Here is a 24,359-nt window from a genome sequence, read left to right as displayed (position 1 = left end):
AGCAGAACCAGCCTTCACTCCTGCTGTAGCTTCACAGCTGTACCACAGGCACAGTGCTCCCTGTAAAGTCCCTTTCCAGATGCACCTGGGATGTCCAAGAGGCTCCTGATGGACCTCAAGGATGACAGCTCCCATTGACATCTCCAAGCAGAACCCAAATTTACTCATTAACTGTTCCACTGACTCCAGCCCAGCCCGTTTGTATGGACACAGGATATTTCCCCCTGCTGTTGACAGCCATATTTATTATTTTATTTATTTTATTTTATTTCATTTCCTCCTGCCGTTGACAGCCATATTTATTATTTTTAATCTATGCCCATAAATTGGCAAGTAGGGGGAAGCAGATAAAATGGAAAGAGGAGCTCTCAGGAGATCAGTTGGGCTCATTAAATGTTTGGCACTCTGTGATTCTCCTTTGGCAATGAAATGCCACTGCTATATTTCAGCAGGGAACACGATACCTTAATGTACAGGAGAACCTCCTCAGCCCAATTCTGGCACTCTTGAGACAGGAGAAATTCAATCATCTGTGACCTGGATTGTATTTTTTAATGTCTGCCAAGCTAGATAAAATACTTAAATATTCACTTTTATATCAGCCCACATGAGGATTTGAGCATTTCAGGTTGTGTAACTCAGCATGGCCTACTTTGGGGAGCGGGCACAGAAATAGGCACATATGTACAAACCACTGAGTGTGCAGCATGTGGGACAGACAGACAGTGTTAATTAGCATGGCACAGTCCCAGCAGCACAGCCCAGAGCAGCCAAGCAATTGGTGTCACTTCTGTTGGGCTGCAGAGGTCACCTGAGCAAAAAGCAGGTGATTCTGCCCCAAATGAAGGTGGTGGAGCTGAGTCCCCCTGGGGATGGGCTGGCTCATGGGGCTGTGGCATTCATGCTCCAGCCTGGAGGTCCTTTCCCAGCTGATGATCCCTGGTGCTGCTGGGAGGGTTGGGAAGAGCTGGGTGAGCCATGGCCAGGCCAGGAATGGGTGTCCAAACCCCCCTGAGGTCACTTCTCCACCAGCTCCCCCTCTCTGGGGTGAGGATGGGGGACCCCACCCCTGCTACCAGGACAGCTGGAGGGTGTCCATGGCAGTTCTGCTCCCTGGAGAGGAGGGTGGGGATGTTCCCAAGCAGCTGGGAGGCCATGGAGCTGAGAATATGAGCTGGGTTTGTGCTCTCAGGGCATTTCCTGCAGCAGAGCAGGATGGGCTGGGCCTGCTGGGATGGATGTTTTACACCAGTGGGGATGTGGTGTAAGAACATAAAGATGTGAGGGAATGGGGCTGAGCTTTTCCTGCCCCCCTGGGGCTGCTGGGATGGGTGATTTATACCAGTGGGGACGTGGTGTAAGAACATAAAGATGTGAGGGAATGGGGCTGAGCCTTTCCTGCCCCCCCTGGGGCTGCCAGCTGTGCATCTGCTCTGCAGCTGTGGCCTGAGTGACCTAAAAATGCCCTTTAGGGTCCCTCCCAACCTTCCTGTGATTGTCAAGCCCTTTGCCAAGCCACAGCACCAGTCCAGCCCCAGCAGAGGGTGACAGGGCCATGGGACAGCCCTGAGTGCCACACACCCACAGGGTCCTGCCCCAATTGCCACAGCCCCATGTGACACACACAGAGCAGCTGGGGCAGGGAAAGGAGGGACTGGATCTCTCAGGGGCCCTGGGCTGCTCTCCAGCTCTCACCAGTGCCACTGTCACATTTTCTGAAAAATCCCTTCACCAGGGTTTCTCTCCTGGGAAGCTGAGAAGCCTCAGAGAAGAATGAAAACAATAATTATCTGATTGCTTCTCCTGTGTTTTGCTGCCTTGGAGATTGTTTATCCAACAGGTGAATGGTTTTTACTTCATGACCAATCACTGTCCAGCTGTGTTGGGACTCTGGAAGAAGTCACAGAGTTTTTCAGCAGTATCTTGTTAAACCTTCTGTCTGTGTCCTTTCTCTATTCTTTACTATAGTTTTAGTATAGCATTCTTTCATGTAATATAAGTACATAAAATAATAAATTAGCCTTGTAAGAACATAGAGTCAAATTCTCAATTCCTCCTTCGTCCTGGAGACCCTGAAAATACCACAGAGCAGGACTGGCTCAGCTTTGCAGTCTGGGACAGCCACAGAGCCCAGGGTGAGTCCCCTGTGTCCCTGAGCCCCCTCCCAGGCCCAGGGGGGCTCTTCAGCTCTGCTGGGTCCCCACAGTGGCTCTGCAGCCCCTCCACCTCTGGAACACACAAGAGCAGCTCCACCAGCCCCTGCTGTTTTCTCTCTCACACAAAGGGTTATTACTCTTCCTAAATTGCCCAAATAAACCAAATTTCTCTTTGCTTACACACTGTTTTGTGATTGTATCTATGTTAATAATGCTCCACCAGAAACTCCACCTTAAATGTTGCCCTGAATTTTTGCACTCCTGAATTTTTACACTGCCTCCTTCAAACCTGCTCCAGCCAAAGCCCAGCTGCCTTCCCAAGGAAAGCAGCTCCTGGGCGTTGCAGGGGCTCTGTAAAAACCTCCTGCAGCCATTTCCCTGCATCTCAGAGGGTCAACACCAGAACCAAGAGCTCTCAGTGTGCACCAGGAATTTCCTGGCCACCTGTGGGGCAAGGTGTCTCCCTGGCCCTCTGGTCACTCCTGCTCCTTGGGTTCTGCAGATGAGTTATTCCCTGTGTCCTGCTGCTTCTTGCCTTGCCCTCTCCCACATCCCAAATCCCTTCTGCAGCCCTGCTCAAGCCCACTCAGCAGCTCCCAGCCTGGGTGTGGAGGTGTGGAAGGTGTCACATCCAAGGGACAAGAGAAGGGAAAGCTCCTGGTGGCATTTCACCACACCTGGCCATGAGGGGTTTGCACTGGGGGCAAATGAGCAGATGTTTGGGACCTTGCTCAACACCAGCACTTCCCAGGATATCAGCAACCTGCTCTAGTGGAAGGTGCCCTTGGCAGGAGGCTGGAATGAGATGTCTTTAAGGTCCCTTTTATTCCAAATCACTCTAGGATTTTGTGAATTTAGCCATCAGCATTTGGATCTCAGCCATATCCTCCCATCTCTTCTGCAGGTCTGGCTGCTTCTACATAGCCAAAATCCTGCTGAAGCAGCCATCACCTGCAGGGCTGCTGGGAGAGGCAGGAACTGGGCACAGAGCTCAGCTTTCCCTGTTCAGGGACTTGTGGTAGAGCTGAACACAAGAGAGGGTCTGGGGACACCATAGTGGCCAATCCACAGCTGGTGCTGGCCTGTTTTCCACAGGTGGGGAACCTCTCCCAGCTCTCTGCAGGTTTTCACACCTGCCTGGGATATTTCCAGTATTTCCCACCCCTTTGCTCTGCCTTCCTCTGTGCCTCCTCCTCTCTTTGTAGCTCTGTGAAAAGTCTTCTATGGATCAGGCTCTGTTTTGATAGGAAAACAGGTATTTTCAGTGCTGAAACAGGTGTTTTCAGTGCTGAAACAGGGGCTGGTCACCCAGCTCCTCCATCAGTGTCCAAACTTGGGACAGGGGAAGGAGCAGGATCAGGCAGGGGGAATCAGTGCCTGGCTCTGAGCTGATCCCAATTGTACAGGCACAATTTGTGGGGCTGCAAAGTGCAAGTTGAGAGTTTACCTGAAAGCAGCAGATTGTCTGATTCACTTTTTCCCAAATCACACTGAAATGGTGCCATGCTAAGGCCAAGGAGAGCTGGGCTTGGGGGAGCTCCCTGGACAGCTCTGCTCCTTTGCTGGAGAGGCAGGACAGGCCCAGACAAGGCTGGATCTCCCTGCCAGCCACTCCAGCCTTGCCTTCTCCCTTTGCTCCTAGAAAACCAGCTCTGAGGGTGGATACAGGCTGAGGTCACCAACACCTTGGGCTGCTCATGCAAGCTGGTCTGGTGGAGGGTGTCCCAGTTCTGGTTGGACTAGATGGGCTCTAAAGGTGCCTTCCAACCCAAAGCATTCCATGATTTTCCAGGGAGCAACAACACAAGGGTGTAACTGCTACTAAATGTGGTGCATTGCTCTGTAGGGAAGGAGGCTCCTGCCCACACCCAGCCTTTGGAGCTGCCTGACCCCAAAACCACCAGCAGCAGTGTCCCCAAACCCACACTGCCACCCCTGAGCTCCCGTGGTGGCACCAGCTGTGCAAACAAGGCTTCTTCTCCAGGAGCTTCTCGTTATCACAATTAACGTTTAGCTGGAAAAGCACTGCTGCCTCTGGGGCTCCCTCCTCTCACACAGCACACCCAGGGCCAGTCTCTGCTCTTGCTCCAGGTGTAAATCTATTAACCTGCCTTCAGAGAATTTTGGAAGTCATTAACTGTGAAGGTGCTGCTAATTTCTGCTCTCACTGCCTCCAAGGTGTATCCTACCAGTGCTGCTGCTGCTGCCCGAAGGGTTTTGGACATAGTGTAAAAGCAAAGCTCCTGACCGGGGCAGCGACGCTGGGGAAGGTGCCCATACACACCTGGAGGGGAGCAGGAGCCCCCTGGGGAAGGTGCCCATACACACCTGGAGGGGAGCAGGAGCCGAGCCCCCTGGGGAAGGTGCCCATACACACCTGGAGGGGAGCAGGAGCCCCCTGGGGAAGGTGCCCATACACACCTGGAGGGGAGCAGGAGCCGAGCCCCCTGGGGAAGGTGCCCATACACACCTGGAGGGGAGCAGGAGCCCCCTGGGGAAGGTGCCCATACACACCTGGAGGGGAGCAGGAGCCCGAGCCCGCCCAGCCGGGGCCCTCAGTCCGACCACTCGTTCTCGTCCAGCTCCGAGTCGTCGTCGGACTCGCTGTACTCCACGGCGATGCGGCGCGACAGGATGGTGGCCACGTCATTGCCCACGGGCTCTTTCTTGGCCTCTTGTTCCCACTGCTCCTGCACCTTCCGGAGTTGGATTCCTACAGGAAAAGGGGGAAGACTTCAGGGGGGAGTGCACCCAGTGTGCAGCATCCCCACCAGTTTTAAAGTGTTGGCTGAGATAAGAGCGGTGGTTATAAAGTTATTTGGGAGGACAGGATAGGATGGGTAGGACAAGAGGGAATGGTTGTAAACTGGAAGAGTAGGCCCAGACTGGATGTCAGGAAGAAATTCTTCCCTGTGAAGGTGGGCAGGCCCTGGCACAGCTTGCCAGAGCAGCTGTGGCCGCTTTGGATCTCTGAAATGCCCAAGGCCAGGCTGAACATTGGGGTTTGGAGCAGCCTGGGACAATGGGAGGTGTCCCTGCCCATGGCAAGTGGTTGAATGGGATGAGCTTTAAGGTCCTTTCCAACCCAAACCATGCTAGAATTTTATGAATATCTATGATTACTGATTATTCTATGATACTAAGCTGTATCATAGAATAAAGCTCCTCCTCTGCTTCCACTCAGCCTGAAGATATTGAACCTTCTGAAAGGATAAATTTACCATTTGACCCGAAGATTTGCAGCAAAGGGAAATGCGAGAGACCTTGGAGCACACCATCCACTACAGCCTGAGGAAGCCAGGGTGTCCAAAGGAAGCCAGGGTGTCCAAATGAAGGGGAATGGGTGAGGATGGTGGGACTTTGCCGGGGGAACAAAGGCAGCTCCATGCCTGGGAGCTGCCAGCAATCTGTGGGGCTTCATTCCCCCTCCAGCCATGGAGATACACTGCCTTTATTCCCCTGGCGAGGTCCCACCATCCTCACCCATCACCTGCCCACCAAGAGCTCCTCTTGCCCCCGGTGCCACCAGTACCCCCCAGCTGTGTCACCCAGCCCCGTGTCCCGGCCAGGGCGGTGTCCCACACTCACCCCTGCGGATGGCAGCCAGCAGGTCGCTCCGGGCGTCGCTCATGGGCATCAGCGGCACCTGCGGCTTGCGGGGCTCGGCGGGGGCCGGCGGCGATGCGGAGTGCGCGGGCGAGGCGGACACGGCCGGGGGCCCGGGCGGCGGCGGCGGCGGCGCCACCGGGGGGGCCATGGGCCCGCTCTGAGGCGGGGAGGCCGAGTAGGGCCCGGGGGGCGCGGGGGGCGGCGATGGGGCGTAGTTGGGGGCTGCGGCCGAGCCGGGGCCCAGCGCGGGGGGAGCCGAGATGGGGCTGTCGAAGGCGGTCTGGGCCGATGGGATGACGGGCGGCGGCGGCGGTGGGGCCGGCGGCACGAAGTACTCGGCCATGGGCACCGGCTGCGGCCTGCAACAAGGCACAGCGTCAGAGCCACGGGAATCACAGAGCAAAGGGATCATCCAGCCCAACTCCTGAACATCCCAAACAGCCCCACCCTGGGCATCCCCGGGAGCTCCGTCCAAAGGCTCCTGGAGTCCCAGGTTTGGTGCTGGCACCATCCCCTGGGAGTCAGCTCAGTGCCCCACGGCCCTCTGAGGGAAGAATCTTTTCTTTATAACCAAACTAAACCTTGTCTGACACAGCTTCAGGCCATTGCCTCAGGTCCTGTCACTGGTCACCACAAACAAGAGATCAGCATCTGCCCCTCCGCTTCCCCTCAGGAATTTGTGCACTGCAATAATGTCTCCCCTCAGTCTCCTCCAGCTGAACACTCTAAATGCCTTTAACCACTCCTCACACAGCTTCTCCTCAAAGCCCTTCATGGCCTCATCTGAACACTCTCTAATATCTCAGTGTCTTTTTTATATTATGGTGTCATCTTTGCCATCTTCATGGCCTCCTTTGAACACTCTCTAATATCTCCGTGTCTTTTTTATATTATGGTGTCCAAAACCCCAGTATTCAAGGTGAGGCTGCCCCAGTACAGATCAGAGCAGGACAATCTCCTGCCTTGCCTGGCTGGTGATGCTGGGCCTGATGCCCTGTAGGGCACACCTGGCTCTCCTGGCTGCCAGAGCACTGCTGAAGGATTTACCATCACCCATCCCCGCACCCAGCTGGCTCCACTCTGGCTTGGTTTGCTCCAAACCCCAATGAAAGCTCTGTCCCAGAGTCAGAAGGGTGGTGGAGCTCTGCTGGTGGGATAGGCTATGGCAAATGCAGTGGTGGAAAGCAGGCAACACCCCAGGGGAAAACCCTCCATCCACCCTGCCCCATTATCTGGAATGACATTACCCCAAAAGCACTCCTGACTGATTTGGCCTCTCACCAGCAGTTTTGGACCATGAAAGCTCTGCGGCAGATCTCTCCTGCTCCATCAGCCCAGAAATGGGAGGCCAGACCCCCACCAAGCCCCCCTTCCCTTGCACACCCCTCCATTAGCCAGCAGGCTGTAGCTTTACCCGTAATCCTTGACTAGGTGGGCTCTGGGCCCGTTGAGCACGGCCTCGGGGGGCGGCGGCGCGTGGGGCTGCTGCAGGCGGGTCAGGCTGTTCTGCCGGCTGCCCGCGGGCCTGAACCCGTGCTCGGGGGGCGTGGGGGCCGCCAGCCCCTCCTTGTGCTCCGCCGGGGCCAGGTGGGCAGCGGGGGCCAGCAGCTGGGCTGGGTGGTTGGGGCTGGCCGGGTACGAGTGGTCGGCAGCGTCCGACGCGTAGGACCTGCAGCACGGGAGAAGGCGGCTGTTGTACTCCTGAGGGGGCTCAGGGGGTGGGTTTGGGAGTTGTTTGGGGTTCAGACAACGAAACAAGAACAGGCCATGAAAATATCGATGTACCAGACAGCAGAGTGAGAGCACAGGGGAGGAGGACACAACAGAGCTGAACCACTCTCTTTCCTTAGCTGCGAAACAGAAAGTGCTCCGGTTTTATCCCAGTGCCAAGGCTCCTCCTGAGCTCCAGGATGACACCCTGGGGACACCAGCTATCCATGAAGCTACCACAGGCTATCTAGCTATCCACAGGCTAACAGCTGAGCACCCCAACCCTGCTGTGGGCACCACATCCCGCACAACGACGGAGAGGAAGAGCAAAGCAAAGGAGAGCCGTGAGCTGAAGGTGTAGGAGGTAGAACCTGCCTATTATCTGGGGACAGTGATCCTTCCGATGATGCCATGTGATAGGGGGATGGTGAGAACCTGTTATCCGGCCGGAACTCTTTATCATACGCCATCATGTTCCACTCCAGGCGCCGGTTGCGGGCTTTCCTCACTTTCTTCACCTCCCGGGTGGAGTCCTCCACCAGCCGCTGCTCCTGGGGGGACACAAAGCCACGGCTCCACCTCCAGCCTGGCCCAGATGCACCCATCCTTCTGATGAAGGATGCACCAGGAGTGGCTGTCCCCGGGTCCTGAGCACCCCCAGCTCCTGCCCCCTTGTCCCCCTGCTGCCCCCACCCACCTTCTGCCTGCGCTTCTCCTTCCTCTTGTCCTCTGTTGCCTGCAGCATCTTCTCCTTCCATAAGTTGAAGAAGTAGGAGGGGTCGGTGTAGAATTTGAGGCCATCCTTCTTGTCATCCCTGGAGGTTCAAAGGGCAGAGGGAGGGTTACCAGCCACAGGAGAAGACCCCCTGTTCCCCATCCCAAGGGCTTTGGGATGACCATAACCATGAGCTTCTGCTCCACCACAGACACATCCAACACAGCAGCCACCACCTGCAGGCCATGGACACACATCCCAAGCATCCCACACAATGAGGGGGCAGCACAGCACACAAATGGGGGCACACTTGACCCTTCTCATGTGAAGGACCCCCTTGGAGCCCCAGGGAGGGCTGTGCCCTGTACCTGTAGGGTGTGAGGATGTTGAGAGGCGGGGGTTTGTCGCAGCGCTGGTACATCTCCATCACCGGGTTGGGGATGGAGTTGCGGGACACCACCTGCTGGTTCTGCACCGTGGAGCTCTTGAAGGCTTTCCTCATGTTGATGTCCTGCAGCGAAACTGGGGGGGCACAGGAAGGACAAGGGATGCAGGGGTGGCCTCAGCCATAGTGGGGCTCTGGTCCCGAGAGCGCGTCTGGACATCACCCCAAACCAGCCCCAGCCCCTCACCTTCCTCCACGGTGGAGTCCAGCTGCGTCACCTTGATGACCAGCAGGTCCACCCTCTCCTGCAGTGAGTTCATCCTCATGTAGAAGCTGTTGGCTTCATTGAACAGCTCTCCAAAGATGTCCTCTGCGTGCCTGCCTGGCAGGGGACAATGCGCCTGTCACCACTGGTGGCTCGCCCAGCTCAGCCCATCCCCTGGAGCTCCCACCTCCCCCCTGGCTCCATGGGTGCTCTGCCCAGCCTGGATCTCTGGGAGCTGAGCCTCAGCCTCTCCCAAAGTGCTGCAAGAAGGCAGGGGAGCCCAAATGATCACCCCTTTCCAGAGAGAGCAGCACCCACCGGGGCACAGAACATTCACAGTGCCCCAGAGAGCCCTTGGATCCATCAGGACAGATCAAGCAAAACAAGAACAAAAATCCCACAACACAACCTGGGGAAATTCATCCCAGGTAGAAAGCCAAGAGCAGGGCAGTGGGGACAGTGTCACAGCAGGGAGGATCTGCAATTTCTTTCACTTTATCAGTTCTTTTCCTGCATCTCTCAGTGCAGCTTATTTATTTAGGGTTATTTAGCTTTTTATTAGGGTTATTCCTATCATGGAGCTGGAGTGAAATGTCTGGCAGAGCATTGCTGATACCTGTAGGCTACAGCACCCATCCCATCCCATCCCATCCCATCCCATCCCATCCCATCCCATCCCATCCCATCCCATCCCATCCCATCCCATCCCATCCCATCCCATCCCATCCCACCCCATCCCATCCCATCCCATCCCATCCCATCCCATCCCATCCCATCCCATCCCATCCCATCCCATCCCATCCCATCCCATCCCATCCCATCCCATCCCATCCCATCCCATCCCATCCCACAGATCCTCAGGGTTTCCTCCAATCCCAGCTCTCAGACAGTTCCCTAGATCAGGGTACTTTCAGAAGCTCCTCAGAGCACTCCCCAGCTTGGTCATGTTTGATTCCCTTTTTCCCTGGACTGGAAGCCTGAGCAGCCATGGGTGCTGCTCGTGTGAGCCACTGCACTCCCAGCAGCTCCCTGGGGTTATTTTTCTGGGAGTATTTTAGAGCAGAATCTGCTTCTGGAGGTGTGTGAAAGAGGGGGGCCCCTGAATAGCTTCTCTCTCTATTTTAAGTGGATATTCAGCATGAAATAGGTTGCCCCTGTTAAAGCTTCACCCTGGTGTGAGCAGTGCTCTCATGTGCCCTTTTCCTGCTGAGATCAGTCCCAGGGCAGGAGACAGCTGAGGGTTTAGACCTGTGATAGAGACTCTCTTCTTCAAAAAGCTCCAACTTTAAAAAGAATAGCTTGGGGTATTGTAAATCTTCACCTGGCCTTCCTATTTCTGGCCAAGTGGAGAAGCAAGGGGCTCCTGAAGGCTTTCCATCCCCCACTGCACAGCTGGGGGAGGAAAATGGGTCTCAAAATGGCACCAAGTCCCCATTTCAAGCTTGGCCAAAAAACCCAAAAAACAAACAAACAAACAAACAAAAAAAAACCCCAACCAAAAAAACAAACTTTTAAATACTTATAAATTATATATAATATTATTATTTTATATATGTATATATATATAATAATAATAAACAAAAACAAACCTATATATAAAATATATAAAATATAATAAATATTTAATAATATAAAATAATTTTAAAATAATTAATATTAGCAATAATTATTTATCCTATAAATAATTAATTCTATAAAATTATATTAATAAATATATAAAATAAATAAAAAATAAAAAATTAAAAAGTAGGAGCATCTTCCTATTTCCAACAAGCTGGATAATTCCCACTGAGTTAGGAGTGGCTGTAGCCCACACGGCTCTCACACAACCCTTGTTTCTCTGTGTTTGGAACTGGTGGGAGCGACTGTGGCATCCCAGTGCCATCCCAGTGCCATCCCTGTGCCATTTCAGTGTTATCCCAGTGCCATTCCAGTGCTATCCCAGTGCCATTCCAGTGCCATCCCAGTGCCATCCCAGTGCTATTCCAGTGCCATCCCATTGCTATCCCAGTGCCATTCCAGTGCCATCCCTGTGCCATCCCAGTGCCATCCCATTGCTATCCCAGTGCCATCCCATTGCTATCCCAGTGCCATCCCTGTGCCATCCCAGTGCTATCCCAGTGCTATCCCAGTGCCATCCCATTGCTATCCCAGTGCCATCCCAGTGCCATCCCAGTGCCATCCCAGTGCTATCCCAGCATTATCCCGGTGCCATCCAGTGCAATCCCATTGGCATCCTATTGGCATCCAGTGCCATTCCAGTCCCATCCCTGTCCCATTGCAGTGCTATCCCAGTGCCATCCCAGTGCCATCCCTGTGCCATCCTGGTGCCATCCCATTGCCATCCCGGTGCCATCCTGGTGCCATCCCAGTGCCACCCAGTGCCACCCCATTCCCATCCCAGTGACACCCCAGTCTATCCCAGTGTTATCCCAATGCCATCCCATTCTCATCCCTGTCCCATCCCAGTGCTATCCCAGTGCTATCCCATTGCCACCCCGGTGCCATCCCAGTGCCACCTCAGTGCCACCGCTGTCCCACCCCGGTGCCCCCCTCCCCAGGTGGCTGTGTGTGACTTACTGAGGCTGCCCAGCTGTTTGATGATGGCAGCCAGGGTGCTGTTGGTGACACACTCCAGCTCGCTGGTCACGCCGTCGGGCAGGGCCCCCCGGCACAGGTGCCGGGGCTCGATGTTCCTCTTCACCAGCGGCATGGCGAGCCCTCAGCCTCTCCTGGGACAGCAGGGGAAGGGAGGGACAGAGGGGGGAGCAGAGGGAACACCACAGATGAGCTTGAACAAAGCTTTGTGTGTTTTGAATTTTTTACACAGCTCTGTTGCAGAATCCGACCCATCGATTTTCAGGCATTTTTCAAATAACTCACAGGTGAAACTGAAAGAAAATCCCCTTGTTTTAATTAGAAACCCTGAGACTGGACAAATTGAAGGTCTTTTCTGATTAATCACTTGGATTAAAATCAAGAATCAAAATCAAAATCAAAATACACAGTTTTTATCATTTGGCTGTTCCCCCACACTGCTGATCCAGGAGGTTCCTCCTGCCCACGCTGGGACAGGCAGGCCCAGCAGGACTTTCCCAAGCAGGGCTAATGCACACTGTGAGCACACAGGTGCCAGCATGGAGGTGAGGACTTTGTCCTTACCTTTGTGCCACCGTGTCCTCTCCCTGTCACCTCCCAGAGCTGCTCAAGCCCCTGTGCTGAGCCCTTCAGCTGGCCCCGAGCAGCCTCACACAGCCCAAAGAGAAGCCAGGCAGCGCTTGTAATGCCATTATTTCCAGCTCACTGCAGCCTCTCCAGGGTTTTATTTGTGCTCACACTACACTGAGACAAGCTGCTGTGGCCAGCTCATCCCAGCTCCCTGCCTGGCCCCACAGCATCACTGAGTGCCCCCACAGCTCCTATGTGCATCCCCACAGATATCTGGGTGCCCCACAGCATCCCTGGGTGTCTCCATAGCTCCTCTGTGCACCCCCACAGCATCTTTGTGTGTCCCCACAGCATTTCCAGGTGTCCCCATAGCTCCTTGTGCACTTCCACAGCATTTCTGGGTGTCCCCACAGCATTTATGGGGGTCTCCATAGCTCCTGTGTACAACCCCACAGCATTTCCAGGTGCCCTCATAGCTCCTTGTGCACCCCCACAGCATATTTGGGTGCCCCACAGCATCCCTGGGTGTCCCCATGGATCCTGTGCACTCCCACAGCATTTCTGGGTGTCCCCACAGCATTTCTGGGCATCCCCATAGCTCCAGTGTGCACCCCCACAGCATCTTTGGGTGTCCCCACAGCGTTTCTGGGTGTCCCCTGCTCCACTGTCCCCCCTAAACTGGGGATGGTTCATTTTCCACAGGGTTTAAGGAGATGTAGGGAGACCAAAGGCCTCACCCACCCCACTGAGGGCACCCATGGGAGCTGCAGGAAAGGATGAAGGAGGGGCACCATGGGCTGTGGGGTGCTGGGGACAGGGTACCCCGCTGATGTAAAGGGTGAATGGTGGGAAACAGGCTGGGAAAAGAGGCAAAAAAAGGAGCATTTATTATCCATGGGGGTGGGGACTGGCACACAGGCCCTGGGATTGGGACACAGACCCTGGGATTGGGAAAGGGACACAGACCCTGGGATTGGGATGGGGACACAGACCCTGGGATGGGGACAGGGACCCTGGGACAGGGACAGGCAGTCACCCCCCAGTTCACACAAGGGGATCTTGGGTGCCATGAGTGCATCGAGGCTCAGCCCAGCTCCCAAAGCAAAGACAAGCTGGTGGCTGTGCTGATGAGGACCAGAGGGCACCAAGAGCATTCCCAGCGATCAGAACCCCCCTGTCCCACATCCCCACCCGCCCCATGTTCCCCAGAATGCTGGCAGCGGGCAGAGGCAGCTCCCGCCGTGGCCGTGAGCGGAGCCAGCGCCGCTGCCCCGAGCGGAGCCAGCCATGTGCAGAGTTCACATTTTTTGGCCCCGGCAGCTCAGACTGAACAGTTTCCCATTGACAGCGCCCGGCCAGCGCTCCCAGCAGCGGCAGCAGCTCCTCCGCTGCTTTCAAATGCAAATCCCAGCTCCCCCCATGGAGGAGCCCTCAGCCTGTCCTGAGGGGCGCAGGGGAAGGAGCCGGGGGGATCCCCCGGGGCTCAGAGCGAACCCCGAGCCCTCCAGTGCTCCCCATGGCCGTGGTGATGTCCCCACCTCCCAAAAATCAAATTTCTGCCGGCTGTTTGTTCTGTGGGCCAGCATTTGCAGGGATGTACAACCCCTTCCCCTTCCTGGGCCCCCCGAGCCCCCCAGGCTGAGCAAAGAGCTTCACCCCGAGCTGGTTTGATGTGTGCCCCCGAAAGCTGAGCCCTGGCACGTCCCAGGGCTGCAGCACTGCAGGGCACAGGGCAGAGCCCTTAACGAGCTGCAATTAGGGACAGGGAACAAAGAGCCATTCTCAGCATCCCCTGGGCCACAGCCACCGACACGGGCACTGGACACAGCCCTGGCACCCGGGGCTCTCTGTCCCTGCACAGGGCACAAATCCCCGGGGGGAACTGGGGCCACCTGAGCCCGCAGCCCCCACGGCGACCCTGGAGCAGAATGAAGGGAAAAAAGGGATTTTGTGATTTTGTGGTTTGGAACTTCCCAGCAGGGACAGATTGGAGGAGAGGCAGAAAGTGGGTGAGGGGTGTGATGGAAGTATTTGAGGCTGTGCCATGGGAGGGCATCCCTGGAGGAGGAAAATCCCTTTAATCTCACCCCAAAGAGGCCAAACAAGACTCAGAGCTTGCAGCAGAAGGAACCAAGGAGGAGTTTGGCACATTTTTATGCAAGGAGAGCCTGTAAAGGAAATTTTGACCAAATCACAGGAAGAGCTGTTTTCCCACCCCCCCAATTAATGGAGCACAGGGTTCAGAACCCTTGCACAGCCCTCCCCTGACGAGAGTTCTCTCACCCTGCTGCACCAACAGCACCAAACCTCTGAGCTCTGCCTTGAAATCCCAACTGCTCACCTAAAACCCATCATCTCTAGGCCTGTCCTGAGCCCAGATCTCTGGTGGGGATGGGCTGCACGTGATTCCAGAGAGGCCAAGCTCATTTCTGTCCTCTGTGGCACATCCTGCTCACCCACCCAGAGGCTGCACACAAATCCTGAGCACTGAATGGGGCCAGAGCCTCAGCAGGGGATGCTGAGCTGTACCCTGCCCTGCTCCTGCTCCTCCTGCTATCACAGGTCATTCCCAGGACTTCAAGAGAGTGATTTTGAGTGGCAAAATCTTCTCCTCACACCTTCAGGAAGAGGCTCCCAAGGGCAGGGATGGTCTGGTGCAGGCTCCAGGATCATGTGCATGGATAAATCCCATGGGATTTTGCTGTGTCCTGAGTGGAAGGAAGGGAGGAGCCCACGGTGGGAAGTGGGGTCAGGATGCAGGAGGAGGAAAATGGGAGCCACGAGCTCAGCAGGGTGAAGGCAGGAGAAATGGGACCAGCCAGGAGCTGGTTCAGGTTTCAGGCACACTGTGGGGATTCTCCCATCACTCAGCTGTTCCCTGTGACTGGAGAGAGCCATCAGCCCTAAATCTTGTGCTGAGAAATGCACAGGTGAGGGGAGACACCCAGAGCTCCCCACCTGCCCCCCAAACCCAGTGGTGCAGCTTGGCAGGGAATCAGCTGAGCTGACCAGGCAGGGGAGGACATGGGACAGAAATGAGCTGTTCACTGTGCCCTAAGATGCTGATTTCCCCAAAAGGAACAAACTGCCAGCAGCACCCCAAATATAGAGCTGCTGGCAGCACTGAGGGGCAGCCCCTGCTGTGTCAGAACAGCTCTGGGCAATAAGGGCTGTCCCAGAACAGCTCTGGGCAATAAAGGCTGTCCCAGAACAGCTCTGGGCTCTAAAAGCTGTCCCAGAACAGCTCTGGGCTATAAGGGCTGTCCCAGAACAGCTCTGGGCTCTAAAAGCTGTCCCAGAACAGCTCTGGGCTATAAGGGCTGTCCCAGAACAGCTCTGGGCTCTAAAAGCTGTCCCAGAACAGCTCTGGGCTCTAAAGGCTGTCCCAGAACAGTTCTGGGCTATAAGGGCTGTCCCAGAACAGCTCTGGGCTCTAAAAGCTGTCCCAGAACAGCTCTGGGCTCTAAAAGCTGTCCCAGAACAGCTCTGGGTTCTAAAGGCTGTCCCAGAACAGCTCTGGGCAGTGAGGGCTGTCCCAGAGCAGCTCTGGGCTCTAAAGGCTGTCCCAGAACAGCTCTGGGCTCTAAAAGCTGTCCCAGAACAGCTCTGGGCAATAAGGGCTGTCCTAGAACAGCTCTGGGCAATAAGGGCTGTCCCAGAACAGTTCTGAGCAGTAAGGGCTGTCCCAGAACAGCTCTGGGCTATAAGGGCTGTCCTAGAACAGCTCTGGGCAGTGAGGGCTGTCCCACAACAGCTCTGGGCAATAAGGGCTGTCCCAGAACAGCTCTGGGCAGTGAGGGCTGTCCCAGAACAGCTCTGGGCTCTAAAAGCTGTCCCAGAACAGCTCTGGGCTATAAGGGCTGTCCCAGAACAGCTCTGGGCTCTAAAAGCTGTCCCAGAACAGCTCTGGGCTATAAGGGCTGTCCCAGAACAGCTCTGGGCTCTAAAAGCTGTCCCAGAACAGCTCTGGGCTCTAAAGGCTGTCCCAGAACAGTTCTGGGCTATAAGGGCTGTCCCAGAACAGCTCTGGGCTCTAAAAGCTGTCCCAGAACAGCTCTGGGTTCTAAAGGCTGTCCCAGAACAGCTCTGGGCAGTGAGGGCTGTCCCAGAACAGCTCTGGGCTCTAAAAGCTGTCCCAGAACAGCTCTGGGTTCTAAAGGCTGTCCCAGAACAGCTCTGGGCAGTGAGGGCTGTCCCAGAGCAGCTCTGGGCTCTAAAGGCTGTCCCAGAACAGCTCTGGGCTCTAAAAGCTGTCCCAGAACAGCTCTGGGCAATAAGGGCTGTCCTAGAACAGCTCTGGGCAATAAGGGCTGTCCCAGAACAGTTCTGAGCAGTAAGGGCTGTCCCAGAACAGCTCTGGGCTATAAGGGCTGTTCCAGAACAGCTCTGGGCAATAAGGGCTGTCCTAGAACAGTTCTGAGCAGTAAGGGCTGTCCCAGAACAGCTCTGGGCAATAAAAGCTGTCCCGTAACAGCTCTGGGCAGTGAGGGCTGTCCCAGAACAGCTATGGGCTCTAAAGGCTGTCCTAGAACAGCTCTGGGCAATAAGGGCTGTCCCAGAACAGTTCTGAGCAGTAAGGGCTGTCCCAGAACAGCTCTGGGCAATAAAAGCTGTCCCAGAACAGCTCTGGGCAATAAGGGCTGTCCCACAACAGCTCTGGGCAATAAGGGCTGTTCCAGAACAGCTCTGGGCTATAAGGGCTGTGCCAGAACAGTTCTGAGCAGTAAGGGCTGTTCCAGAACAGCTCTGGGCTATAAGGGCTGTCCCAGAACAGTTCTGAGCAGTAAGGGCTGTTCCAGAACAGCTCTGGGCAATAAGGGCTGTTCCAGAACAGCTCTGGGCTATAAGGGCTGTGCCAGAGCAGTTCTGGGCAATAAAAGCTGCCCCTGTCCCTGCAGACCAGGCTGGGGATGCCTTACAGCTGCTGGCCCAGGGGTGACCCTGCAGCTGGCTCCTTCCAGATGTTATCCCTCACCTCAGCAGCACCAGCATCTGGCAGCTTAGATCCATCAGGGCAGAAAAGCAGCTCTCATTTTGTAAGAGGGTCCAAAAAAAGGGATTTTCCATTCAGCCATTGCCCCTTACATTCTGTGCCCTCCCTGTCCCCAGAGCCACTCTGTCCCCTGGGCTGTGATTTACAGCCCAAAGGGGCCTGGAGGAGCAGGTGTGCTCTGGTGGCCCTGCAGGGAGGGCCAGGCTGGTGAGCACAGATCTCTCAGGTGCTGCTGAATCCCTGGGGCAGAGTTCTGGCTTGGTCAGTGCCCAGCACCTGCAGCCCTGCTTGGGGTGGCATGAGAGAGAAGGGAGAGGTGTCCTGGCTCCCATTTTCTTTCTCTGAGCTGTGGTGGAGCAGGGAACAGTTCTGGGGGTTGTTTTCCTGCAGGAGAGCCCTGGAGTGGGAGAGGAGCCGTGGCAGAGGTGGGCAGCCCTGCAGGGAAGGATTCCAAGCTGCAATCACCAGCTCCAATATTCCTGATGGGATCAGGGGTGCATGGAGCAGCAGGAATGAGGGAAATCTTCCTCTTCAGCCAGGAAAAACCCCAGGCTTGGATTTGAGGAGGATGTGGGTAAGTGTGTGATAAAGCAAACACCTCAGGACTGGGAGCTGGGGTCAGCCCTGCCCTGAGCTCAGTTCTAGGCCAGGCTTTGGGGCAGTCTGTTTGCTCAGCCCTTGCAATCAAAGCTCTTTCCCAATTTGGGCTTCCCAGGGTCCCTCTGAGCCCTGAGGAGCAGCACTGCCAGAACTGGAGACTTTTGCAAGGCAGTAAATCTTGGTTGGATGCCAGGACCCAGAGTAGAGAAAAAACCAGGAGATAAGTTGAAAACCTATTAACCTTGAACAAAAGAAGTGAACATTAAACAAACAAGAAGTGCCACAGCTCCTGGTGGCTGCTCAGGACCCTGTTTTGGTGCAGAACCCTTGGAATGGAAAGGTGAGGAAGGGCTGGGGGGATGAGGGGGCACAAAGCAGTCCTGAAATAGTGAAAGGAGCAACAAAACCCCCGAATGTGAAGTCAGGGAAAGGACAAGAGGCCGAGCTGACACTCAGTGGGGCTTGCAGGTGCCTGAAGGAGCTCATCCTGTGCAGTTTGGCAGGATGGATCTGATAGAGAAGAGGGCTGGGAAGGATCTGGGGGTGTGTGATGCCTCTGAGCAGCCAGAAATAGGTGGAAGGTGTGAAAGCAGCAGCTTCTCGAGGTGTTGATTTGTGGAGCTCTGCCACAGCGTGCTGGAAACCAGCGTGGGATGGTTCAGAGAGCAACAGCACAACCCTGCAGAGGGCAGAGAGGCCACAGCAGCACCTCATGGCTGGGGACAGCCTCTGGTTCAGGTGGCCCCAAACTCCTGCTGTCCTACCAGTGGGGAGAGCAGAACCTACAGGGCTTCTCAGAGCCTTCAGGGGCTGCAGTTTTGTTGTCTCAGGAGAAATCCAGCCAGGAAAAGCTGTGCAGGTGGCTCTTTGTGGTGCAGGGAAAAGCCTGCCTGCGAGAGCTGGGCCAGATCTGCTGATTTGCCTCCCACAAAATGGAGCTGCACCACAAGGACTTGCTGCTCTAATTTACAAAATGCATCTGCCACCACTTCTTCATTTGCTGGCAGCCCAAATGCCTGAGAGCAGCACCAGCATGACAAATGTCACTGCTCCCTGGGAAGGTGACCACTGCTCCAGAGCTGTTCATTAAATGTATTAAAACCAGCTGGATCCTGAGCGCTCCCCTTGCTCCAAATAAAGCAGAGGGCAGGACTTCAGTGAGAGCAAATCCTCAGGGTGGCACTGGGGGCTGGTGGGCATGGGGAAGTAATGCCACTGCCTGCCCCTTCCCTGAGAGCCCTGCATCCCACAGGAGCCTTTACAAATGGTCTGGGGCCACAGAAACCCCACTCTGGGACAGAGTGGCTTTGGGGACAGGGAGAGGATGAGGGCACAGGTAAACACGTGGAAAGCTGTTGCAAAGAATGTAAGGAGCAATGGCTGGATGCAAAATCCCTTTTTTTGGACCCTCTTACAACATGAGAGCTGCTTTTCTGCCCTGATGGATCTAAGCTGCCAGATGCTGGTGCTGCTGAGGTGAAGGAAAATATCTGGATAACATCCCAGCCCCACTGCAGGGTCAGCAAAGCATCAGGTGGGAAAATGCCCTGGAGACTGGAAACCCCAGGGTGTGGGATGGAGGTTTTGTCCCCCATCCCCAGGATATCAGCACAGGGGGGCTGGAAACCAGGGCTGGGGCTCGCTGTGAAATGAGTGGAGAGGTCTCAGCCCTGGATGGCACAGAGGGGTTTTTGCTGCTGGCCAGAACAGATTTGGGTGGAGCTGGGGAAGAGCCAGGCCCTGGTGCCAAAGGGGGGAGAGAGCTGGGTCTGGCTGCCCTGGGGCACAGCACCATCACTGCTGAGCCATGACCCGTGTCCCACAGCCCTGACCTGTGTCCCACAGCCCTGTCCCACCCCTGTCCCACCTGGCAGTGCTGTCCCCACCTCCCCCCGGCTCCTCCTGTGCAGCTCCGCCACGGCAGCTCCAGGGAGGCTCCACTTCACAGCAAAGTGCAACCCAACCTTAAATCATAGCTAAAAATATTCCTCGGGAGCTTGATTAGTAAATGCCACCGTTGGTGGTTTGGTTTGGGGGATTTTCCCCCCTCCTTCTACCGTAAAATGTTTCAGCCCCAGGAGCAGCACTTGATGGAGCTGTCCCTAAGCCCCAGCACTCCCCAGGGCTCTGCAGCACCAGCCCTGCTCAGGAGGAGGCTATAAAATCAGGAGGCTGCCATAAAAGCAGCTGCTGTTACCCCAGGGTCAGTGCAGGAACCTTGTCCTGCTGTGAGTCTGGTTTAAAGCAAACAGGCTCCCAGAGGGGTTTTAGCTAAATGATGTTTCGTTTAGGGTAGGTGAGAGCAAATGCTGTAAATGACAGAATCACAGGAGGGTTTGGGTTGGAAGGGACATTTAGGATGATCTCATTCCACCCCCTGCCATGGGCAGGGACACCTTCCACTGTCCCAGGGTGCTCCCAGCCCCAATGTCCAGCCTGGCCTTGGGCACTGCCAGGGATCCAGGGGCAGCCACAGCTGCTCTGGGCACCCTGTGCCAGGGCCTCAGCACCCTCACAGCAAAGAATTTCTTCCTAACTTTTAATCTAAATATCTCCTCTTTTGGTTCAAAGCCATTCCCCACTGACCTATCACTATTTCCCTCTCTAAAAAGTCTTTCCCTCCTTTTGAAAAGCCCCCTTTAGCTCATGGAAGGGGCTCTGAAATCTCTCCAGAGCCTTCTCTTCTCCAGGCTGAGCAACCCCATCTCTGGCAAGTGGATTTTCAGGCAGTAGCTTTCCTTGGGGTTCAGTTAACAGGGAGTTTGGGTTCTGTTGTTTGATTTCTCAGAAATGGGGAGCCCTCAGTGCCCCCTGGCACTGCTCATGGAGCTGAGGCCACTTCTCCAGGTCCTTCCCATTCACCCTTGGCTCTGCTGTGGATACAGATCAGAGTATCTGTGTCCATGTAAAAAAACCCCATCCATCCCAATACCCTAACGCTGAAGGGGAAAAGGAGGGGGAAAGCTGTGGATGAAACTGTGCAGGACCCTCCTCCATCATCCCTGGCTGCTCATGCCCGGTGCCATGAGGGGAATGCCCGGGAGCGGCGGCGCTGCCTTGATGGGCACAGGAGGCGTCAGGGGCCGGGCTGTGGGAACAGCACCGACCTCAGCTCTGCTTTGGCTGCAAGAGATCCCTGCTGGCCCAGGAATCATGTGTTGTTTTTAATGACTCCATCACCAAAGGAAAATCTTCAATGACAGCTTTTTTTTCCCCCTTTTGTGCCCAGCTCATTACCAGAAGGATCTCCCTCGCTCGCCGCCGGGCTGTGCGGGCAGGAGGCTGCTGAACAAACCAGCCTTTTTCTCCGCAGCATAGAGGGAGCTTTGATAAAGCGGGGAAACCCTCGGCCAGCAGCGAGGCGCTCTCTGCAAACCCTCTGCTGCCTTTGGGAACAGCCGCGGGCAGGGCTGGCATCCCCAGCCTTGCAGCAGAGCGCTCCCAGGCAGCCCCAGGCTGCTCCCTGGGCTCTGCCTGCCGCTCCCCATCTGGGCTTCCCCACCAGGGCTGGGCCCTACAAACCTGCGGGTGGATGTGGGGAACAGGGGGCAGATGCCAGCCTGGAGCTGGCTGCAGCCTCGCTGCTCAGAGACGTGCGAAATGCCGCGGGGCGCAGCTCACAGGGTGGCTTTTTGGATGAGCAGCTCTGCAAAAAAAAGGGAAAAAAAAAAAAAAAAGGAAAAGCGTTCTTGCTTTTCTTTTTTTATTTCTTAACGCTTCTGGCTCGAGGGCTGTTGTTCGTAACTTGTCAAGATCTTGGCATCGGCGGCTGATTTGTCATCCGCCATAAAATGGAGGATGAGCATCTTTGGTTCAGAACTGGGCCAAGGGAGATGACAGCTCAAAGCAAAATATGCTTCAGCTCCAGTTTGCTCCGTGGGCTCCGGCTCCCGGGGAGAGGAGCGGACATTTGGGGTCTGAGTGCATCGAAGCGCTCTGGGTAAGAGCCCTTCTCCTGCTCTGCGTTTGCGACAGCACAGCCCGGTGCACATTAACCCTGTGCCTGCCAGAGCAGCCTGTGCTGGACCCATGCTGCCACGGCCCTGCCCTCCTCACCGAGCTGTCACCCTGGATGCCACCAACACACTCAAATACCACCAAAACACCATTTTTTAAAAGAAAATGACACCAGCAATCTCTTTAAAACCCAGGCAATGAGCTGCAGGTGCACATTAACCCTGTGCCTGCCAGAGCAGCCTGTGCTGGACCCATGCTGCCACGGCCCTGCCCTCCTCACCGAGCTGTCACCCTGAGAGCTACTGACATACTCAAATACCACCAAAACACCATTTTAAAAAATAAAATTACCCCAGCAATCTCTTTAACACCCAGGCAATGAGCTGCAGGTGCACATTAACCCTGTGCCTGCCAGAGCAGGCTGTGCTGCCGTGGCCCTGCCCTCCTCACCGAGCTCTGCGACCTGTCACCCTGGCAGCTACCGACATACTCAAATTCCATCAAAACACCATTTTTAAAAAGAAAATGACACCAGAAATCTCTTTAAACCCCAGGCAACGAGCTGCAGCGCGAGGGGTGTGCCTTGGCACGCTGAAGTTTGGCAGATGAATGATGAATCCTGCCATTCCCGAGCTGCCCGCACATCCCGGCGCTGCTCTCCCATCCCTTCCCCTCCTCCGGCAGCGTGTCCGGCCACACGGAGCAGCCAGCAGCTCCCTCAAAAAGCATCCCAAGCCGCAGGTAATGCATCCATGGCGCTGACACCACCACGAGGCAGCGAGAACTCGAGTTTGAAGCGAGAAAATCCATGCTGCCTGCAAGTAGCTGAATCACGGAGCGTGGAGGCCCAGGCTCAGCAGCTCTGAGGGGCTCTGAGCCCACCTCAGCTCTGCCCAGGGGGTGCCCCGGCCTAGGGGGGTCACCAGGGGGGCTCTGAACCCAGCGGGGCTCCAAATGCCGTGGAGGGCACCAGGATGGGGATGGAGGGTGGGCCATGCATGACAGATGACAACGGGTTGTGCCCTGCTCAGCGCTGTCCCCGCTGTACCCCCAGCCTCACATCGGCCTGCAGAGCCCCCCGGAGCCCCCCAGTTCCCCAGCCGGGGGTGATGAGCCCTGCCCTGCGCTGGCGGTGGGAGCACAGGCAGCCGTGGGCCCAGCGGATCCCGCACAGCGATGTGAAGATGAAGGATCCTCCCTCCCCAGGATGGCAGGTGAAGCCCCCCCGCCCCCACCCCGCCCCCGTGCGAGGTGCAGAGCAGCCGGGTCCCCTCCCTCTCCATGCAGGGATGCGAAGTGACAGCACACACCCCCCCTCCCCAGCCTGAGAGGGTGCAGAGAGGCCCCGAGCCCCGCGGAGCGATGTGCCAAGCGCTGCTGGGATCCTCCCCCCGCCATGGGAACGTGCGGAGCCGCCTGAGCCCCCTCCTCCCCTCCAGGCAAAGGTGAAAACGTGGAGGATCCCAACCCCAGGCCATGAACAGCTGCAAAGTGGAGAGACCCCCACGCGGGGATGAGAGGCAGCTTGGACAGCCCCTTCCCAAAGCAAGGATGCGAAGGGATGGAGGACAGCCCCCCGCCCCCGGGCACGGATGCAAAGCTGGGGGGGATGCAGCAAATCGGGGATGCAGAGCGGCCCCAACCCTCCCGCAAGGATGTGAAAGGATGGAAGGACCCCCCCGAAAGGATGTGAAGGAATGGAGGATCCCCCCCGAAAGGATGTGAAGGGATGGAGGATCCCCCCCGAAAGGATGTAAAGGGATGTGGAGGATCCCCCCGCACGGATGTAAAGGGATAGAGAACCCCACCCCCGCAAGAACCCCCCCACCACCGGAAAGATGTAAAGCAGCAGAGCATCACCCACCCCCCGCGCCAGGATGCAGAGCGGTGGGAGATCCCCTGCGCGCAACGACGCCCCCCCAAAAGGATGAAAAGGTGCGGGAGACCCCCATCAAAAGGGCGCAAAGCCCCCCGTGCCCCGCGAGGGGATGTGCCCTCCTGGCGCTCACACCTGCGGGCACAGGGACCCCCCGCTCTCCCTGCGCCGCGCCATCCCCGCAGCCCCCGCGCTCACCTCCGCTCTGCTGGGGGCCGGGCCGTGTCTGGCGGGGCCGTGCGGGGCCGTGCGGGGCCGTGCGGGGCTGCGGCCGCCGCCGCCGCTGCCCGCGCCCCGCGCCCCGCTCCGCCGGCTCTGCCCGCGCTGCCCGCGCCGCTCCGCAGTGCGCGCACGGCGCATGTGCCCGAGCCCGCCCCCGCCCCGCTCCGCCCCTGCCCGGCCCGGCACCCCGAGACAGCCCCGAGCCAGCCGGGCACACCACCGACCGAGCCACCCCGGCACCCCGAGACAGCCGGGCACACCACCGACCGAGCCACCCCGGCACCCCGAGACAGCCGGGCACACCACCGACCGAGCCATCCCGGCACCCCGAGACAGCCCCGAGACAGCCGGGCACACCACCGACCGAGCCACCCCGGCACCCCCGAGCCACCCTGGCACCCCGAGACAGCCCCGAGACAGCCGGGCACACCACCGAGCCATCCCGGCACCCCGAGATACCCCCGAGCCATCCCCGGCACCCCGGAGCCACCCCGGTACCCCGAGCCCACCCGGCACCCTGAGCCAACCCGGGCCATTCCCGGCCACCCCGAGCCACCCCGGAGCCACCTCGGCACCCCGGAGCCCACCCGGCACCCCCGACCCAACCCGGAGTCATCCCCAAGCCACGCCGGAGCCGCCCTTCCAACCTCGCCTCGGGGTTCACACAAACCCCTCACTCCCCGCGGCTGCCCAGCCCTCGCCG

The 24,359-nt window shown here is 56.8% G+C and overlaps 1 protein-coding gene across 3 annotated transcripts; it reads right to left on the bottom strand.

Moving 5' to 3' along the window:
- On the bottom strand, positions 1-23,711 carry LOC131088347 (actin-binding protein WASF3-like). 3 transcript variants are annotated; one of them, XR_009115093.1, is made up of 10 exons: positions 23,633-23,711; positions 11,421-11,572; positions 8,823-8,957; positions 8,559-8,712; positions 8,173-8,290; positions 7,851-8,026; positions 7,180-7,434; positions 5,745-6,124; positions 4,534-4,869; positions 1-4,484 (listed from the first exon to the last, which is right to left on the bottom strand). XR_009115093.1 is itself a non-coding variant. In XM_058032338.1 (9 exons), the coding sequence occupies exons 2-9, from the start codon at positions 11,551-11,553 to the stop codon at positions 4,712-4,714; spliced, it is 1,509 nt and encodes a 502-aa protein (XP_057888321.1). In that variant the 5' UTR covers positions 11,554-11,572; positions 23,633-23,711; the 3' UTR covers positions 1-4,711. The 3 variants fall into 3 exon arrangements, 2 of the variants coding, with proteins under 2 accessions (XP_057888321.1, XP_057888322.1); XM_058032338.1 differs by having other exon boundaries at positions 1-4,869; XM_058032339.1 differs by having other exon boundaries at positions 1-4,869; positions 7,911-8,026.
- Positions 23,712-24,359: the final 648 nt, after the last annotated feature.

Source organism: Melospiza georgiana, chromosome 12, assembly GCF_028018845.1.
Source record: "Melospiza georgiana isolate bMelGeo1 chromosome 12, bMelGeo1.pri, whole genome shotgun sequence".
NCBI lineage: Eukaryota > Metazoa > Chordata > Aves > Passeriformes > Passerellidae > Melospiza > Melospiza georgiana.
Note: the sequence above shows the minus strand (reverse complement) of the source record. Positions and strands in the feature narration are given on the sequence as shown.

Bases quoted from the DNA above. Each gene is read 5' to 3' on its own strand.
- LOC131088347 (XM_058032338.1), bottom strand. From the start codon at position 11,553: ATGCCGCTGGTGAAGAGGAACATCGAGCCCCGGCACCTGTGCCGGGGG. The intron at 8,958-11,420 runs GTAAGTCACACA...GTCCCCTGCCAG, and splicing joins CAAACAGCTGGGCAGCCTCA to GCAGGCACGCAGAGGACATC. The intron at 6,125-7,179 runs GTAAAGCTACAG...GCCTTGTTGCAG, and splicing joins CACCTAGTCAAGGATTACGG to GCCGCAGCCGGTGCCCATGG.